Consider the following 21786-nt stretch of genomic DNA (forward strand, 5'->3'; position numbering starts at 1 on the left):
TTCCTTATAAAATAGAATTCTGCCTGTGCTGCCCAAATAAAAAAGCCAAACATAGTTTCAGTCCTACACACTTTATGTTTCATTTCTTGTGACCCATAGACCAACTTTATCAACATTTATCAACAATGACTACCTTGAACATCAACACTTCCCAGGAGTCTCGGTCCCGGTGATCTGTTAAACCTGCCAAACCTGCAAGTATAGAGTTTACATTTTGTGTTAGGAGAGAGAGAGCCTGCTTTTGTGCTCCATACACCGGATCATTTACAGGAACTCTGGTTTTATCTCATTTATTTAGTAAATCCTGGTATTATGATCACAGCTTGTCAGTCACTGCAGTGTATTGACATCGATTGATCCATTCCTGCAGTTCTGGGTCACGGGGGGTTGGGCCTAGGCAGAGATGCCCAGCTCTCCTCCTCCCCTGCCATCTCCACGTTGGGAAGGTGAGGATAGGAACATAGATCGATCCATAATTCCACAGTTTCACTGTCACACAGCTCTCTCATCACCACAGCGTTACAGCGCCCTCATTATTGTCTATGTCACACCAGTCCACCTGAAAATCTCCAGCTCTTTCCTTCACTCACAAAAAGATTTAACTCCTTCCCAACCTGGACTGGGCACTCCACTGTTTTTTGACTGAGAACTTTGGCCTTAGATTTGGAGGTGGTAGCTCACATTGATGTTGGCTGTCCCTTTAATGTATTTGCTGCAAAGTCATGTCTCAATCAGCAGTATCCTTCAGTCCAACTGTTATCTTCTCAATCACTCACTGTGAAGTTAAGCAAAGTTTAATTCAGCGTCACTAATTCTTATTATACACAAGTCGCTGAATTGCGTTAATAATCCACAGTCACTGGTCAGCTCATCACTGCTCGCGTATTCCTGTGTGGATTCACTGTAAAGCTGCTCTCAGCCACACAAACACAAGGAAACACATCACACACCCACAAGACTCTAAAGACAGCATCTCTAAAGCATGATCACAACACGCTAAAATCAAGGATTTAAAGTTAAACACGACCGTTTCAAACACACATGTGTGACTACACTGCCCAGAATGCACGAGTTGGATTGTAGGTTTTTCCTTGTCTGCTGTGAGAGATTGATGCGAGATCATAAAATCATGGCTGCATGTAGTTGTTTCATTCAATGATCCAACAAGGTTATTACAGCAAAGTAAAACTAACAACAAGAACTCAGTATTGTCCTTATAAAACTAACGTTAAGGTTAAGTTTGTCAGCACAACTGGCCTGAGGAGACTGTTGTTCATCATTTTATTTCATGTACTTGTAATATCTGCTCTAAACATCCAAAACGTTTCCCTGCACAAAACCACTGACATTATAAAAACTAAGGAGTAAAACTATCACTGAGGGATTTGGAAAAGTAGATTGAAACTAAATATTTTACAACAGTAACAACCAAAGAACACAACTTAATGTTTTCAATGTAATTTATAATATTTTTAAACATGTTCTGGAAGTTGATCTCTGCCAACAGTAAAAGCAGGGGAAAAGAAAAAACAACAAAAATGTTTCATTTAAGAAAAAAGAGAAATTAATAATAAAGACAAAAAATTGTAGCAACAGAATAAACATAAATAATCTAAAAACAATATAATGATAAATGAATAGAAACTCCAAAAAACATCAACTTTAATCAGCAAAATGAAGATGATTGAGTCACATCATCGCTTCATGATAGCAGTCCAACATTTATTTATTTATTTGCGATTTTTTCCCCAATCCGATAACTTTGAGTCCACTTCTCAGCAGGATCCATTATTTCCCAGCATGCCGCCTGTTAGCAGCAAGCCCACAGTGTGAAGCGTATCACAGTCTCCCCCTGGTGTGTGTTATCACTTACTGTCATCACAGCAGTTAGTAAGAGATGCTGCACGCATATTTTACATTTAATCATGTTTCACTAGAGATGAAAGTGAGCACGAAGTATTTAAAATAAGGTCGGCCGTAAACGTCTGCAGCTGTGATATTAATATAATATAACACTGTGGTGAAGGAGGCAAGAAACGAATCCAGCACCCTTTCTACATTTACACCAGAACTATAGACGCCACATTTTTGCAGTTCTTCAGACAGGAAAATGAATCTCCGCTTAACTCTCTGTAAAAGTCTTCGAGCGTCACTGATCAGTTCTCACTGCGAACAACTTTTCACTTCTTTTACAGATTATATTTCACTGGTTTCAGAAACACAGAAAAAGCTCTGAGCAGAGGACCAATCACAGGAGTCCAAGGCTGCAGGTCACAGGTTTGACTCCCACAGCTCCAGACGCCTGACCTGCTGTCGTTTCTTTCACTTTTAGGCTTCAGTTTGTGTTTGATTGGAACCAGGAACCAGGGTTCTTGTTGTTTTTTGTACTGCAGTGACATGAATACAGGTGAGGAGATGCCTCCTGTTTGGCTAAATATTAAACTACAGCGCCCTCTTTGGGTGAAAGGATAGAGATGCATATTGAGAGCTTTTCCATCAGAATTAGCTTGATTGACCAAGTATGTGTCAGGATGCGAGGAATATGGCTCCGGCTATTTCTTGGCCCTCAGTCTACAAAACAGAAAAATGACATCAGCATAACAACAAGACACACAGCATGTTTATGGTGCAGAGTGCAAAGATGCTGGATTAAATAAAGGATGCAAAAGTAGTTACTATATATACAGTAGATAGATAGATAGATAGATAGATAGATAGATAGATAGATAGATAGATAGATAGATAGATAGATAGATAGATAGATAGATAGATATCATACTTTAAATCAGGTTTAAGAGGTTTAAGTGTTTATAAGAATCTTGAAATCGATTTATTTTATACTCAGACATGCAGATAGTTTGTTTAATTTAAAAAAGTCCTGTTATAACACAGATGTTTCTGTGCACATGCAGCATCTGGGCTTGCTTCTCTGTAAACACTGTCCTCCTCAGGGGTTCTAACCACCTCCTGATGGGTGTATCGATGTAATCCCCAGGATGAAGTGGAGCCCGTTTAGGTGCACAGGACAGATCTCCAGTCTCGTAAATGTGGATTTGCGCCAACCAGAGCATCAGTCAGACAGAAACAATCACAAAGATGTGATGTGAAAACCAGAGATAATACAAAACTATTCCCCTGTCGTATAAATGGCCACAAAGTTACGTTGAAACCAAGCACACCATTGTTTTTCTTCTGACATTACCAATAAGTGTGATGTGTCACATGGCCCTCTTCCTATTGACAAAACAAAAGTTGTATCCAAGATGGCCGACTTCTAAATGGTCACTATGGTCACCGCCCATCTTGAGGAGTTTGCCCCCTCACATATACTAATGTGCCACAAACAGGACTTTAATATCACCAACCATTCCCATGTTATTACGCTGTATCCATATAAATGGCCCACCCTGTGCACTCACTAAACCAGAGTCCGCATTCATCTATGTGTATTTGTCTCCATCTAGTGGACGACTGGATTTATTATAAACAGTTCACCCCTTTACCTTCAAGTACAGGCTAGTACACTGAGGTGAAATGAGAAGAAACACAAACTTTCTATTAAAATATTCACGGAAGAAGGAAAAACAACTCACAATTAACAACAAATAAATAAATCTCTGTGTCCAGTTACCATTCGTTCAGTTTTCAGGGTTAAGGTGGAGAGAAATTCACACAGACTGAAGTAAATAAGAAATCTCTAATCATTCTGTTATCATCTTCAGTGCCATGGAGGTCCCTGCGTGCTGGCGACACTGCATGAGAGCACAGTTATAACTGCATGCATGCTATTACATGTGTGGGATCGATTTCATTCAAACGCAACATAAAGTGAAGTAGCGTCACTTTTCACCTTATGGAAAATTTCGAGGTTTTCTTCGGAATTTTACCTCCACCTCCTGCCCCAGCCCCTTATTCATTCATTCATTCATTCATTCGTTTATTCGCTGGCCATAAACACCACTATACAATTATGAAAAGGTAAGGCGAGCCCAGTCTCTGGCTTTATCCTTCCAAATTTAATCTCGAAAACTTTGACAGTTTTTTTCCTCGTTTTTAATATGTATATATATATAAAAGTGTATATATATGAAGTAGTCATAACCCGCTATCATAAATAAATAAAGTTATTATATTTTTCACCGTCAGCTCGTTTGATTTATGTCTTGAACCTTCGGACAGGTAGAGGCTGCCTACTGTACTGGCTGAATTGTGCTCAGTACTGGAATCAGCTGTAACCGGATGTGAGTGTTTCTGTGACTTCCTGTTAGGCTGAAGGATCCTGGAAAGTGTCCGAGATTCCTGCAGCTGTGTGTCCGCCATAGACTGCAGGCCCTTCAAGCACACACGCAGTCTGCCCGCTCGTCTCCGCCGCTTTGAGACACACTTCATCCCGGCGGGTCTGATCTGAACACCGGGGAAAGTGCTGGAGCTTCATCATGGAGCTGGTCTCGGTTTATGGTCTGGGGTCTTCTAAAGGTAACCGAGCTGACGTTAGTCTGGATCCGGTGTGGCTTCAGTTCGGCTCCTTATCTCTTTCGCGGTGCTTCTTTCCTCGGTGCCTCCTGACAGTTTGACCCGACTAAGAGGAAACGAGCAGCCGAAGCACAGCAGCTGTTTTGTGGCTGGACTTAGCTTAGCCTGTTAGCAGAGGCTGAAGGTCATTGCTGACCGCTGGACTGAGTTACTGTGATAACCTGTTTCCAGCAGTCGTGCAACTCTCACACTGATCACCTCAGAGAGGCATCAGAGCTGCTGCTCACATCCAAACAAACACATCACTGACATACCCAGCTCACTGCTGCAGGACAAAGGTGTGTGTGTGTGTGTGTGTGTTACACTGTTTACAAGATTTAGTTTGTAATTGTAACAATCAGATTATGTAAGATGTATCGATCTGTTCAGTAATATATGGTAATGGTAAATGGCCTGTATTTGTATAGCGCTTTACTTAGTCCCTAAGGACCCCAAAGCGCTTTACACTACATTCAGTCATTATTTATTTATTAACCTTTATTTAACCAGGAAGATCCCATTGAGATTAAAAACCTCTTTTTCAAGGGAGACCTGGCCAAGATAGGCAGCAGCAGATGTCTCACAGTTACAGAAATTACTCAAACACAGGCAGCAACAACACACATGCAACAATAAGTGAAAGAATACAAATAAAATAAAATAAAAATAAAAGTCAGTTAAAATGTCAATCAATCTAATTGAAACAGTTGCATGTTATGGACTCGGCCTCAAGGATTCGTAGCTTAGATTTATCTAAACTACCCATTCACACACAGGTTATGGCAAGCTACATTGTTTTATATGTGTATATATATATATATATATATATATATATATATATATATATATATATATATATATATATATATATATTCCCTTTGATGAACTCACACATTCAGAAACTGATCATTTAGTCACAAACATATACACCTCACACCTGGCAGTAAGGTAAATTACACACAGTTAACAGCCTGGTACGTCTCCATAGCTTTTGAAACTCCTGCATAATCCCAATCAGCAAGTGTTTCACTTAGGTGGTCATGATTGTGATATCCTGAGTGAATTTCAGCCGATGAAGAATACAGACATTAAATTCTTCTCCAGTGTTTCAGTGAAATGCAAACCAAGCCACACTGGATTTAAGGCCACCAGTTTCCCTAATCTTCATAAAGACTCAGGCTTCTCATAGTTTTTATAGTCGGGGTCACTGAGTCCATCTACAGTTGTTGTCTTTCATCAGTGATGCTTTTTGAAAGTACTGTGGCGTCAGTGTATGTGTTCTGTTTTAATGTGTGAGTTCTTACAGATCTGCACTGTTATGGTTAGAAAAATGGTTCATCAGCCTGTTGGAGAGCTGTGTGTGTCTGGGGTCACGCCCTCACCATTTCCTGCACAGACTTCAGAAAATGCCCGTCCTTGGTGTTGTACACCTGTGGTGGTGAAGCCATAATGGCTCTGTTGGCATCTTTGTATCACTGAAGAAGATGTTGGTATCTGTTTAATGTCATTATCCCAGGGAAATCCAGGCCTTGCTTTACTCTTCCAAACAATGCCTTAGTGCCTGGACATGTTGTGTTATGCCTTTTTTTTGGTGATAATATTCCCTTTTTTTTTCTTACCCCTAAAACAGTCTCTACTGATTCACACCGTCTTTGGGTAACATTTATGAATTTTTTGGAGGTTTTTCATATTTCATCAGGACAGGGCTGGACTGGTCTCTGGAGGCCCACCATCATCACTAATATGTATTTTTGTGTGTATGTGTATTGTGCATACACATGTTTCATTTTATTTGATTATTGATATAGAGTTAAAGTTTTAATCAGGTTGGTGCATGGTTCATGGCTAATGCTTGCTACAGCAGCCTCTTGTGAATGTGAGGGCTTTTGTTTGTTGTTGGTACTGCTGTTGACGGTGCAGCTGCAAACATGTCGGTTAATTTGATGCTTTTACTTCATTTAGTTTCATTTTCTCTCTTAGCTTTTCAGCTCCATCTTTTTTTTTTTCTTTGTCCATCTGTATCAAACACTTCTTCAACACTAGTCTCTGTTCTACAAGGTGCACCGCTCTACAGGGAAGGTAGGGTGACCGGTCACGTTCAGAAATTTGATTGGGCAATCCAGTGTCAGTAATCAAAAAGGAATCAATAGGCTACTGTCGGTGCTTGTAGGGCCGATGCACAGCAGGCTTTCAGGCCAGACTGTAGCGTGTATGATTATGACAAAGAAAAAAAAATAACATCCACCAATCGGCCCACGAGTGTGTCAGCCCACTGGTCAAAGGCTAGTGTGCTACGATACCAGTCCAGCCCCGATTCAGGATGTATGAAATGCATGTCGGATGCTAACTGGTGACTCAGACGTCTCCCAGTGTTTCAGAACTAAATCAAGTAAAACTAAAAGCAGAATTTCTTTTTCATTCAGAAGCAAAATTGACATATTCCTTAAGTTCATAAAGTTATTAGTTACTATAACTTAGGACTGGTTCTTAAATAGATCAGAAATATGTAATCTGAGTATTCAAAGCACTTTCAACAACATGTCTCACACATTAATACAAACACTGGAAGCATGAGGAGCAACTTGGGATTCAGTATTTTGCCAAAGGTTGTTGGTTCGAAAAAGCCAGGGATTGAACCAACAACCTTCCAATTAGCAGATAAGCTGATCTACGTCATGCTGATAAAGTGAAATAACATTAATCGAGCTGAGAACATGTCCCCTCTAACTTCTACTTTATATTTAACCTATCTCGTTCAGTGCCTGCTATTAGTTCAGATTTTATTTTTTGATGTTAGCGGTCTGCACTCACTCTTTTCCTGACTTTTAACTTCATGATCAAACCTGTTTGGGTTCATTTGAATGAGTCGTAACTGAATTAAACTGAGTTCAAACTGATTGTTGGCTTTAAATCGGGTTTCAGTCTCCTGTTTGGTTAGAAGTGAAAATCAAGGGTAGCCTAATAAAGATCTGTTTGATCTCAGGAAAAGACGAGTCTGACAGAGGAGAAGAAGAAGAGGAGGAATCCGATAGAGAAGAAGAAGAGGAGTCTGACAGAGGAGGAATGGAAGAAGAGGAGGAGGTAAGAAAAGTTTCACAGTAACATTTTATTGTTTGAACTGTCTGCTCTTGCCCTTTAAAACATATCCTCAAATCAAAATTCAATAAAGGAAAACAAATCTGAATAAAAATGGTTTAATACCTGCAGACAAACGGTTCACCTTGGACAGGTCGCCAGTCTGTGGCAGGGTTTCTAATAATCTTATTCAACCCAGGACCCAGTGTGTTCCTCCTGGTGAACGTCAGTGCCCGGCCTTAGGTGGTGAGAGCATGCAGGCATTTCCTGGAGGATGAAGGAATTGATACGACTGACTGGCTCCAACAGAGCACATCTGGGACGTTATGTTTCGTTTATGTTGCACCTCAGACTGTGCAGGCGCTGATGCCATGGGCTAGATCTTGCAGGAGTTCCCCCGGGACACCGTCCATTATCTCATTAGGAGCCTGCCCCGACACTGTCAACCATGCATACAAGCACGTGTGGTCCGTACCAACTGCTGAGTACCATTCTGCATTGTCAGCAAAATGGACCAGCCTTCCACATCATTGTTTCACTTTGATTTCCAGGGTGTCTTTGAATTTAGTCCTTTGTAGGTTGATCATTTTTATTTCTATCAAATGATGTGGCATCCTTTCATTCTTAGCACATTACCCAGTCCCTGTCAGTGTCGATATGAGCAGGATTTTTTCCCCTTCGACATCTGATCTGTTTATTTATCTGAGAACTCCTAACACAACAGCAGATTCTTGAATTTATTTAAACTTCAGTAACTTAAAGACTTTGTAGTGTAAGTTTGCTCCATCTCTGCATTTCACTTACTGCCTGCTTTTTGTTTTTGTTTACTGCAGGAGGAAAAAGATGAAGATGGGTCAAAACCTGACTCCTATCAGGAAGCTGACAAGTCCTTCACAGCAACAGGAAGTGGAGATAAATCTCACAGATGTGACGTGTGTGGAAAAACCTTTGCTCGGATCGGGCATTTTAAAACACATCAGCTGATCCACACGGGAGTTAAGCAGTTCATATGTGAGCAGTGTGGAAAGTCTTTCACTCGAATGGGTCAGTTAAAAGCACATCAGGTGATCCACACGGGTATTAAACTGTTCAGCTGCGACCTGTGTGACAAGTCTTTTTATCGAATGGACAACTTAAAAGCACATCGACTTCTCCACAGTGGGCTGAAACCATACAAGTGTGATGAGTGTGGGAAGAATTTTCCCACCACAAAACATCTCAGGACCCACAAATACATCCACACAGAAGTTAGGCCATTCAGCTGTGATCAGTGTGGAAAGGCTTTTAAATTCATGGGGGAGCTAAAAAGACACCATCTCATCCACACGGGGGTTAAAGCATTCAGCTGTGATGCGTGTGGGAAGGCCTTTACCCGGATGGGCGAGTTAAAAGCTCATAAACTGATCCACACTGGAATCAAACTCTTCAGATGTGACCTGTGTGGAAAGTCTTTTATCCGGTTGGATCACTTAAAAACTCATCAGCTGATCCACACTGGAGTTAAGCTGTTCAGCTGTGACTTGTGTGGGAAGTCTTTTACTCGAATGGACAACTTAAAGACACATCAGCTCACTCACAGCGGACTTAAACCCTACAGGTGTGATCAGTGTGGGAAGGATTTCACTTGTAAGGGGAACCTGGTTACCCATCAGCGCACCCACTCTGGAAGTAAACCATATAACTGTGACTTCTGTGGAAAAGCTTTCAGCCTGCAAAAGACCCTAAGAACACACCAACGCATGCACACCGGGGAGGACGTGTACTGCTGTGAGCAGTGTGGGAAACCGTTTGTGCAGTACTCCCACTTAAAAGCCCACGAAATTACCCATACTGGAGATAGACCACACCGCTGTGACGAGTGTGGGAAAGCCTACAGACGCATTAGTGATCTGAGAGTCCACCAGAGAAACCACACTGGGGAGAGACCATACAAGTGTGACCAGTGTGAAAAGACGTTTAAGTCTTCGGATGTCCTAAAACGACACCAACAGATCCACACCAGGGAGAGGCCGTTCAAGTGCAGTCAGTGTAAGGTAAGTTTAGTTAGTGCAGTTTCAATTTGGGAATGTTCAAAACAAGAAAGTAATTAGATCTAAATAACTCAGAACACAGCCATTATTGCCTAAATAATGTGAGTACACCTCTAAGTGAAAATGTCCAAATTGTGCCCAATTACCCTTTTCCCTCCCTGGTGTCATGTGACACATTAGCTTTAAAAGGTATCAGGTGCAATTGAAAACAGGTGTTTGAATTTCATGTTATTGCTTTCATACTCTCTCATACTGGTCACTGGAAGTTTAACATGCCACATCATAGGAAAGTATTCTCTGAGGATATAAAAAAAATAATTATTACCCTACATAAAGATGGGCTAGGCCAGTGGTTCTAAAACTTTTCAGAATGAGTACCACCTCATAAAATATATGGCTCCTAAAGTACCACCAAAGTTACATTACATTAGTATAAGCATTTACCGTGTTTTAGACTTTGAAACAAAGTTGATGTCAACAGTAATACCAGCTGCCTCAAACACAATGGTGGTGTGCACTTCAGCATCGTTATTACTGTGAACTGAAATTTACTCAGCTTTAATCTTTGAACAGATATTGATGCTGGAGTTTTAGGTGTTTTGCTGAAAATCATAGTAACATAGTTTGTACTAGAGATGGACCGGTCGGATATTACATATTGGTATCGGTCCGATACTGATCTAAATTACTGAATTACTAAATTACTAAAATTGTAATCTCATCCATTAAATATCACAAAAGCACTTCACAAAACTTGCAACATAGCGTAAGTCAGCTCATAACCGTAGCACGTCGGAGCAGCATGCGTTATGTGATAGAGCGGCTGTGGCATGTGAGACCTTTTGGTGGTCTGGTGGAGCATTTGGAGCCTCGCTACAAGGCATTTCATCTCCGAGAAAGTTGTAAGTTCATCTCTGAATGTTTGTAAAGTACGTTAAGCTTAACAACCGATATATGGAGCGACTGCCTCTTCTTCTCTCCCCCTCCCTCTCCTGTTGCTACTTCAATCATGAAACTGATTAATGATCAGCTGATCAGCTTTTCTGTCGCGAGTCCGTTTCTCTTCTTTGTTTGCTTTTTTGGCCCACTTTGTGCCAGAAAGAGGAAACCAGTGGCTGAATAACAGCAGCACGTTTAAGCTTGATAAGCTGTTGTTAGAATTTATTAGTTTCTACACCAGGATCCTTTTCCATGTAGCTGACAGCTGGCAACTGTGCAGGGGCGGGTCTAGCAAAGTTTTGTTGGGGGGCAGGTAATAATAATAATAATAATAGTTAAAATAATAATGGATTGCATTTATATAGCGCTTTTCAAGACCCTCAAAGCGCTTTACAATTCCACTATTCATTCACTTTCACATTCACGCACTGGTGGAAGCAGCTACAGTTGTAGCCACAGCTGCCCTGGGGCAGACTGACAGAAGCGAGGCTGTCAGTCTGCCCCATGATCCAGTAAGGACATCTCCTGGTTTCATCTTCATGTTTCCCTCTCACCACATATCCAAACCATCCTGACCAGCAGCTTTACAGCTGTGGCTCCAGCAAACATCAGCTGATACTAGAAATTAATATTAAATAAATTCTAACAACAGCTGATCAAGCTTAAACGTGCTGCTGTTGTTTAGCGCGACATCTGCTGGTTTCCCCGTTCTGGCACAAAGTGGGCGATAAACAAACAAGAGAGAAAAGCCGATCAGCTGATCATTGATCAGTTTCATGATTGAAGTAGAAACAGGAGAGGGAGGGGAGAGAATGAGAGGAGAAGAGGCAGCTGTGCAGCAAAGACACAGAATAACTCCAGCTTTGTGTCTTTTTCATTGTAGCTGAAGTCCGGGACAAAATGTTCCTTTTCACCTCAATAAGAAACGCGTAATATTTTCTCTGAATACGAGACGATTACGTTTTTTACGGGACGGTTGGAAACTCTAATAACTAAACCTTATAAATAAAATAAGATAAAACAAGTTCAACATCTGTAACATCATAGCACCCGCCCAGCAGTATATAAACTCTGTCATGCTAGCTAGTACGCAGTAAGAGTTATTGTAACTGACTGTAAAAAGTCAGCACAACGAAAATAAACTCCACCTAAACTTGGTTTATATCTGACCAGATAGACTGCAGGTCATAACTTCTTACTTGAAGTTCAGTTCACCGCCTCGGGTCTCTGCTCCTCCTGTCTTTCCGTCATCCACCTGCCAGCGTGTTGCACCTGCTGGCCTCCACCACTTGCTAATGTTATTGAATCTGTGGAAGCTCCGCAATAGCCACCACCAAACAACTGAGTTATTTTTACACATCTCCCAGCATCTGGCCAATCCACCACCTTTCAGTGTTTATACCGTCATGGGAAAAAACGGAAAAAAAACCCAAAACAAAACCCATCGGCCCATAAAAACGAAAAATCACCATCTGCCCACCAGGCAAATGCCCGGTATGCCCGATGGCCAGTCCAGCTATGCACCAAACCCAATATTATAAAAACCCCAAAACCCAAGCACAAAAAGATTCACCACACTCTCTTAACCCGTGATCTCTCCCGGAACCTTTAAATGGTGTCTGGACCCCCGGGAAACATTTGCCCAAACATCTTGAAGAGGACACAAGCAAGAAAGGTGAGTAATCATTATCTTACAAACACTTTTTTGCACCACTTTTATTCTTAGATTTCCCCCACACACATTTGCATTAGTTTTCCTTACTGGTAAACCTTAATCACAATCTTAATCATCATTCTTTTTTCCTCACAGACAACCACCACATTGCTTGATGAGGAGCAGCTGTGCAATATCTGAAACAAGGCTACAAACTCGTTTTAAAATTCTCAATAAATATTCAATAAATAATTAAACTTCTTGTGTGCAAATGTTTTACTGTGCAAATCCATGCTTAAAGTGCAATGCTAAATAAAGTACTTGATAAGGTGCTTTTAATAAAGTGAAAAGTGTGCTCTAAAGTGCTATACAGATAATATAAATAAATGTAGTAAGGGAGTCCTCTTCCGTACACGGTAAGTGTTTTGTTTTTTTAAAACTTGAGTATAAACTCATACAAGCAAGATATTGTTCTGTTAATTATAAAATGAACTGTACTATATATATATATAAAAATACTATATCGGTATCGGCAGATATCCAAATTTATGATATCGGTATCGGACATAAAAAAGTGGCATCGTGCCATCTCCAATTTGTATATTATATTTTCTGAATTGATTATCATCCCCTTGTCACCCTTGGAAACAAACTTTCACAGTTGACTCTGATTTGAAAGAGAGTTTAAGGCAGCAGCACTAGTCACCATTTTCCACATGTAGTTTTTTGTGCTATTTGTAGTTTTTCCTGTGGTGTTGGACTTCCTTTTTCCTTTGGCATGTAGGACAGAAGAACACTTGTAGCGCTATACTGCCCCCTTCAGTTCTGAACATCCAGAAACAATACCATCACATTTTCAGAATTTTGGGATCCAATAGTATCATAAGTATTGGTTCTGGTGACATGTCCAAGTACATCTATCAGTCACATAAAAACACTCAAACAAATATCAGTGGGTGTCTTGTGGCAGAAGTGATCTTTATTAATTCCCAGACTTACACAGTCTTTGTCTCACACACAGAGCAGTGACGGTGGACCCAGTGCTGAGCCCTGTCAGCACTACACCATCGTTAAACCGTACCAGTGTGACCAGTGTGGAAAATCCTTCAGCAGCCAAAGAACCCTACAGAGACACCAGCGTATGCACACTGGGCACAAACTGAACTACTGCAAAGAATGTGGCAGAGGCTTTCCCACACCGAGTGCATTAAAACGCCACGAACTCCTCCACAGGACTAAAAAGCACGTCTGTGACCAGTGTGGGACGTCATTCACGTTTGCCAAAGGCCTGCGACAACATAAACTAGCCCACGTTGAGGAAAGCATTCATATCCAGACACTGGAAGAAAAGCTTCTCGTACTCACGTCATCGTACACATCGTGAACACAGCTGTGCTGAAGACACCAGTAATCACAGCGTGGGAAGAGTTTCATAATCACTAATGCACTGTTTCACCGCGTGCAGCAATAATAAACTTCACAGGGCTTTAGACTCATTTTTTTGCCACGATTGCACTGGTGGCACCTTGTCTTAGGCGCACCCAAATTTTTCAACTGCATTGCTTAAAACAGGGGTGTCAAACTCAAATACACAGTGGGCCAAAATTCAAAACTGGAACAAAGTCACGGGCTAACGTTAATATTTATTGAAATATATTTATTCCTCCAGATAAAAGAATGAATCTTTTGGACTCAAACACATTTTTCTGAAAAACTGAATATGGAACAAGCAAACCTTAATACTAAACAATATATATATTAGCTGTATAATACCAGTAGGCCAGCTCTAATAGTAATTTGGTATGGCTTCGCGGGCCAAATGTAATTAGGCTGCGGGCCAGAGTTTGACACCTGTGGCTTAAAACCACAGTTTTACGTGTGCACTTTTTTGGGGGGGAAATTGCTGTCCATACAGACAATATTAACTTGTAAATGATTAACTAACAATCTTGTCAACACACAGTTCTTTAGTCAGAGCACAGTTATACAAGAAAGACGAGTTAATGATAAACTGCCTGTGCTTAAAGTCCTTTGGATGACCTGTTTGCTGCTGCCTGCCGCTGAAAGGCAGTGAGGAGAGGGGGACTTGGGCAGTGCATTTATCGCAGCATATAATGTGTTTTCTTGATACGCTGTGCTTTTTCAGAAAGCTGATTCTGATGCGTCGGGTCTGCTCTATGTTTACTTCTTTGCGTGGAATCCGTTTACCTGCTCTCAATTGCTGTTTGGTGGTTGTTGAAATAGTTTTGTGATCTTTAACCTGATATTCTGGCATTTCTGGCAAAATACTTTTATATTCATAAGTTGATTCAGGATTTAATGAATCGATATCGCTTCAGTCAAGCTACTCACCTCTCTCTAACCACCTGCACTTTCAAATGTACACACGAAGGATTACGGGAATATGTGGACTGCGGGCAATCTGAGATGTCCCGCCCCTGGCTATCTCTGATTGGTTTAGACCACAATAGAGGCATAATGTGTGTCAGTTGTTGACCACAGGGAGACTTTCAGAGTTGCGGAGAATTTTTTTTTTTTTTTTTTTTCTTACTCGAAAAGTTGGTCGCACCAGTGAAACCTAGGATTTTTTTTTGTTGCACCATTGAAAAATTTGGTCACATTTGCGACAAAATTTGTCGCACTCTAGAGCCCTGCTTCATTATCTTCTCTATGCAAACATCAGCGTGATCATGCAGAGCAGAAGATCATTTCCAATCATCTGCAAGAACACAGGACGACACACAGTGCATCTGAAACAACAGGAAGACCTCGTCTGGTTCCCCAAACAAAGCAGGGATCAGGTTTCACACAATTCAAAATTAATTTCCTGTGATTTGTTTCAGACAAACAAATCTGCTCTGCGATCTGTTGAAGCTGCTTCTGGAGCTATATATCTCTCTCTCTATATATATATATATCTTTAATGTAAATCTTTGTACGTATTATTATAATTTTGGTTTTCTGTCTTATGTATATTACAGTGGCAAATGCTACATATACACATTAGGGCTGCCACAAACGATTATTTTGATAGTCGACTAGTCACCGATTATTTTTGCGATTAGTCGACTAATCAGATCATCATCCATTGGACGTACAGCGTACAGCTTATTGCACCAGCAGCATCTGGTCTTATATAACTATCATTAGCTTACAGCTTGAAGTGTTTGTGCTAACTAAAAATAAAGACAAGATGGTAGTTTATTAATTTTTAATGAAATTTGCAGATTGTTTTGGTGAAGTTTAATAAACTCCTTGCTTTCTAAAATATAACAGGACAACGGAGTATATTCTCCAGCGTCTCACACTTCTGATAATCAGCTGTCTGCTTGACGTTTATTCAGCTGTGCAAAAACTATAACTTTAATCTCAGCCAAACCGATTTACTCAGGAACAAATAAAATACTAAAGAAAGCCAAACAATAACATTTTTAAGTTATCTAAGTGACTCATATATCATGTTTAACCTGACTAGCAAAAGACGGCGGTGGGTTTGAAAACGATTTGCCGGGAGTCCGGTGTTCTCACGGCTCTAGTTAGCCTTGCCCCCGCCTAGCTAACGAGCTAGTGGGTAACAGACGTCTCCGAAAACGTCGGAGCGCTTTTGAAAATATGTAGTGTCCTGATAAACTGAGCAGATATTTGAGGTTTACACAGCTACATTCTCGCCTGAAAATATGTTAAACGTTTATTTTGTGACCCAGAAAGAATAATAAGAGTAACATTAAAACTAACTAGCTGCCGCCATTGTTGACAGCTGCGCTATGAATTCTGGGACACAGCTTCTTCTTCTTCGGGGTTTAACGGCAGCTGGCATCCTTGTACATGCAGTGCTGCCATCTTCTGTTTCAGTCCGTTATTACACTCTTAAATCCTACTACTCATTTCTGCGTCCTTTGTGATCTTACAAAGCTTCAAACGATGCGTCGACTATTAAATTAGTCGTCGACGATTTTAATAGTCGACATAATCGTGACTAGTCGACTAATCGTGGCAGCCCTAATACACATACTCCCTGTGAGCCAAAGGTTCAGACTTTAAACACACACAAGCTGAGTCTGTTCATCTGGCCGGGCATTTTCAGTGGGAGAAATGTTTCATCACTCATCCAAGTGATTTCTTCAGTCTGAAAACACTACGTCCAGATCTGCAGAATCAACTTCATGGGATTTTCTACCTGGATGATTGAGCATGCATCAGGACACATCTCAACCAGCCAATCATAAGAAAGCTGACTTAAATGGGGAGGAGTAAAAACAGAGCAGAACACTACAGAAGTAATATGTGTGAAAAGAAATCTATGAGAGATCGTTATGATGCCAAAGAAGCCCAAACAGCCAGACCAGGAAACAATCATGACGTCACGCTGACACGTTCATAGATTTAAAATCAGAAAGCAGCAATAATGATAATGATAGACAGCAATAATAAAGCTGGTGACACTTTTCTCATGTCTGAATTCAGATCAAAAATACATTCTGTAAATGATGGCTGGAGTGTTTCTCCAGGTGAAGCTGAAAGTCCTGATCCAGCAGCTTCAGGGCTGATGATGGTTTATGATGAGTTTTCTGTGAGGAAGATTATTCAACTTGCTTTCAAATTTCAATGCAAGGAAACTTTAGAAATGCTACAGATTATTTGCATTTTATTGTTTTTTTCTGCACATCTATGAACCAATAAGCTTGTTTTTTTTACTACAGACATGTCTGCTGGGTGTGTACAGCTTATGTCACCATCACTTGTGATTCCTGCTAAATGTGTTGTTCGAGTGTTGGTCGAGTCAGTGTGATGCGCATCACTTTGGACGATGGTTTGTCATATTTTTGTAAGTTTAGATGATGTAGCAGGATGGCGGGAGGTGTAAAAGTGTTGTCACACTGTTATAAATTATAGTAATAAGCTCACATTTGTGATGTTTAAATCCTGATGATCAACTTTTTGGTTTTTGAGCTGGAGACTTGGAAGGTTGAGGGTTCTTTTAAATATAAAGGAAGTATACAAATAAATGTCATTTCATTACATAAGGCAGTAACCTCTCCCAGCTTCCATCTAAAACGAGGAGCGCTGGGTTCAGACGACATCATTATAACCAATGAGGACGACTCTCACGCAAGTGTCACAAAGGATAAAAATTAGTGCTGCACCTGAGAGGCTTCACAGCTTTCTAGCAGATGGACTAGTTTGTTGGAGTTTATTTTTGCACAGGGATTTCACTTCAGTTAGGCCTACCTGTGCAGGGCGCTCATCCAGCTGTTGAGGGGTTTTTTTTCTCCTGCTCTGCTGCGCACAGCTGGAAACACTGTGAAAGTCGACCTTGAAACGGAGCAGGCGGGAAGCGTCCTACATGCAGCTTCAGACACTTCAATAAAGCTTCACTCCTCATCTTAATTATGAAGACACCTCTTCAGCATCTTTAGTTTAAAAAAAAGTCTCTTTAAAGAAAAAATATAATTGATGTTGGAGTGTGTTTATAATATTTACTTCCCTCTACATTTCTGAAACACACCTACTTTGCCTTGTTCTGTAACTTTGATGGGAAAGGTGCAACCTAAAGTTATGTTAGGGTCCTTCTTGGACTCTTGAGAGTTCTTCCCCTGAAATGGGACACAGTTTCATTCATTTCCCTCAAATTGCATGGCTTTTAGCCTCATGTCTATCATGAAAAGAGAAAGATTACAGTACATGTCATTTTCCCAGAACTTGCTGGTTAACTCACCCTCAAAGTTGTGACTCAGAGGTGCCAATTCTCATCTCTGCAGAAGTCATAGGTCATTATTTGATGAAGCCAGGAGGACCTCATCATCCACTAGAATCAAAGAACTGATCCTGAGACCACTGAAGTGTGCTGCCCCTGCACCTTTGCTCCACATTAGTGCTGTCAGCGTTAATCTCGTTAAAATGACATTAACGCCATAACTGCATCAACGCAGCAAATTTCTGTTAAAAAGCTAACCGCACTAATGTGTCGACACCTTGCAGCCCCACGCCGCATTGCCGCATTAATGCAGTTATGGCGTTAACATAATTTTAACGACATTAACACTGCCAACACTACTCCACATACAAATTCTGTCCACGATCAGTGGACAAAGGGCTGAGCAAGCATTGACTGAAAGTGTCAGTGCTTGTTTGCCATTTTTGCAAACAATTCCTTTATCGATTCCAGTCGCCCCGAATGACGTCACCACGTTGCGGAGCTCAATTTACCTGGCAGGAAACACGGCGGCTCAAACGCTCAAAAGTTTGGTTATACTTTACGAGAACGGATGACAACAGGGCAACTTGCAATACTTGCAAAGTAGATATTTAATTTAGAAATAGGAGGAAACACTACGAATATGCAAAAGCATTTGCTCACAAAACACGCGATGACCTTAAATGAATGTCGTGTTTTAAATTCCGCTCCGGACTCGTGAATCTCAACCCAGCAGCAGCGGTAACGTTTGCACGTCCTCTCCCGTTAATGCGGCAGGTAAATAATCAACTAACAGTGCATATTATGTTAGTGCGATTATTATTACTTATTACAAAACCTGCCATTACTGTGCATTTAGGTGACCAGTTCTCGCTGCAGTCTACCGTTAGCGTCTCCTTTCAGGCCAGGATAGACGAATGTCACCGAGCAGTGACTCAGTTTGTGGTCAAAGGCTTGCACCCATTTGCCACAGCAGATGCCCCCGATTTTCGATAAATGAATGTGTTTGTAGGCAGGGACATTACTGGATATTCTTGTGTAATTGCTACAGAATAATGTATGTTATACTTTGTTATTGCTAAAGAAGAATATTTACTTTATTATTTTACATTTACAATATTTTTTCCTGGGGACCCTGTGACGCCCCATTGAAGAGCCGTAGGCTGGATCTCTTAAGATCTCACTGTTGGGTTTGTAAGGCCATGTTACTCCTAAATTTCTATCTTGTTCAAAGAGAAGATAAAAAAAAAAAAAGTTCTAAGCTAATCGACCTTAGTGTTCTCCTTTTTTTTAAAAAAAGAATCGATAAGAGAATCAATAAAGAATCGAATCGTTAAACAGAATCGAAAATGGAATCGGAATCGTGAAAATCTTATCAATACCCATCCCTACTTAGGACTTAACCAAGACAGAACCAGAATCAAAACTAGATGATGGTAGCACTGAAAATCATCATATACCTGCACTACACTTATTTTTTAATTCTACCAAAGTCCACTATTTAGATTCAGAAAGGTTTATATAATTATTTAGCCTTGTTGTGCAAACAAGCCTGCATAACTTAATAAATATAGAATTTGAAAAATAACAAATGGTGTCTAAAAAGTTACACTAGGTACGAGATACATGTTCTGATGAGTTTTGGCAAACAACCATTTGACTAACATGTGTGTCTCACCTGCTCTTGTTCCATCTCTGTTCTGTCCTCATTCTCCATCTCCCTCTCTGCTCCTCTCTGTCTCTCTCTCTCCCTCTCTCTCTCTCTTTGTGTAAGAAAGCAAGTCCGTCGAGACTAAGACAAGAACAAGACAATAGTCCATTGAGACCAAGACCACGTGACATCCAACTCTATGCTATACTTCCCCTTGTGGGACTAATAAAGGTATATCAATACCAGTATTTATCAGAGGGTCTTTTATTTCTGCACACAGCTGCTTTCTGATCAAATCCAGCCACAGTATCTTTGTAGAACATCTGTAAGAGACACATCTGGCATTACAGCACCGACTGAGACCAAAGGGAGGGTTCGGCTGTAACATGCCACCTGCTTGTTTATGCATTAGGCTCTGTTTGTAATGGTGTAGCTATCATAAGATCTGTGAATATTAGAGTATTGCTGGACTTTTGACCAAGAGCAGTGAACACAGTATATCTGAAGTGTTTTTAAGGGTTTTTTCTGGACTCAAACTCGTCCAGGTTTGTCATGTACCGCTGATATTCCAAGGTCAGGCTCAGCCCCGCGTCGTCATCATGCATTGGTTGGTGTTCTCGTCTATTGGACAATCTGCAATGCTGACAAAGGAGCACGAACCTGAAGGAAACTTTCAGTGATGCTGAGATCAGTTTTCAACTGATTTCTGTTGAAAGCTGATGTTGGACAGACTGATTTAGACTGAAGTATTTTCATCATTCTTCTCCAACTGAAGAAAAATATGTAATAACAATGTGTAATTATTTAGCCTTTAAAGTATTTTCTCTGTCAAAGGATGTAAATCCTGCTTGAATTTTGGAGTGATGCCTTTTTTTTCTGAAAGACACAAAAAGTGTTTTTCTGTACTCAAGTAAATGCATATCAACAAAAGACAGAACCACCAGAATAAAAAAGGAGGGGTTTTTTTTTCCGAATTCTTTCCACATGAGTCTGCATTCTCAGTTCAGTTATTAAAAGCAAAAGAACTATAACACGGATAGAGGGCTAAGTAAAAATACCAAGTTTTTCAGGCCACATGTTGTAGACGCAAGGTTTTTATGTTTATTGTGCATTTTTGTGCAACACGTTACAATGTATAAGGTCGATGTTCTAAACACCATTTGTAAATGTAATACCTACAGCAAATTTGGAGGGAAAAATAAGATAATAATAATAATAAGACTTTTGACTTTAAGTTCAAATTATTGCCAGGTAAACCTCCATCTGTGCCACTGAAAACAGTTCATCTGACTTTGATTGCAAACATGTTTCCATTTGTCACTTCGGTCTTTACTCTAACATACAGGAAGATCGAGAAAGAACTGGAAAATTAATCAACTGAGCGGAAATGTGTACGTGTGGTCACATTCATCAGCAGATGGTTCGTTTGCTTTATTTGTATTTGTAGCATTCAGCAGCTCATCCATCTTAAAATGTAAAACTTTCCATGACAGACAACAGAAACATTCCAAACAGTGGAAAGATGAATTGTGCATCAGTCAGTTGGATTGCATGATCAAGAGACACAACATTACACTTACTTAATAACGTGATAACTTTTTTTTATTGGGTGATGCCACTGTAGCTACATCTGTCTCATATATACAGTCTATCACAGAATTAACTTTTATAAAAAAAGCTCAGCAACATGGTGTCATGTACTGATATGGCTATGTCTTAATGTGATGACTTTTGAACCGGATGTTGTTGTCCGGAAGGAGGCCCCGTTAAGTGGCTAGTTGTCAGATCGACTGTATTGAATAAAGCAAGAGAAAGACCGTGCTTTATGTCCTGATTTAATTCAGGGTGCCCTGCCTAATTCAGTAATAAGGCGGGCACACAACAATGACGACAAGGATGACAGGGACCTGGATTTGTTTTTGTGAGAAGCAGACCCGGCGGCGGCATGGTGTTAGTGAAAACTTCGCTACGTGGTCTAACATGTAAAAGTCGGGCATTCAACCGTTCGCCTGCTACACTGACCCAGCTACACTCGGACCAAGATGGACGCGGTGGTTAACATCCTTCGAGTTGTTTGCTGATGGGAAAGGTCTTATTTTGACGGATAATGCTACAGATGTGGTCAGACAGCGGAGACGCGCTCTTCTACTGCACTTGGCCGGGCAGGACGTCTTCTCCACTCTACCACAGACGGGAGAGGCGAAGGACTACACCGCGGCGGTGACGGCGC

At 40.7% G+C, this 21786-nt stretch overlaps 1 protein-coding gene across 1 annotated transcript; it reads left to right on the plus strand.

The window, feature by feature from the left end:
- The first annotated feature begins 4257 nt into the window (after nt 1-4257).
- LOC146702342 (uncharacterized) lies at nt 4258-21370 on the plus strand. Its single transcript, XM_085468813.1, has 4 exons — nt 4258-4476; nt 7496-7593; nt 8421-9620; nt 13232-21370. Exons 1-4 carry the CDS (start codon nt 4437-4439, stop codon nt 13592-13594), a joined length of 1701 nt encoding a protein of 566 aa, XP_085324939.1. The 5' UTR covers nt 4258-4436; the 3' UTR covers nt 13595-21370.
- The last annotated feature ends 416 nt before the right edge of the window (nt 21371-21786 follow it).

Source organism: Copadichromis virginalis, linkage group LG9 (genome assembly GCF_057382275.1).
Source record: "Copadichromis virginalis isolate Kocher_CV1m ecotype Utaka linkage group LG9, C_Virginalis_male_GT1.1, whole genome shotgun sequence".
NCBI lineage: Eukaryota > Metazoa > Chordata > Actinopteri > Cichliformes > Cichlidae > Copadichromis > Copadichromis virginalis.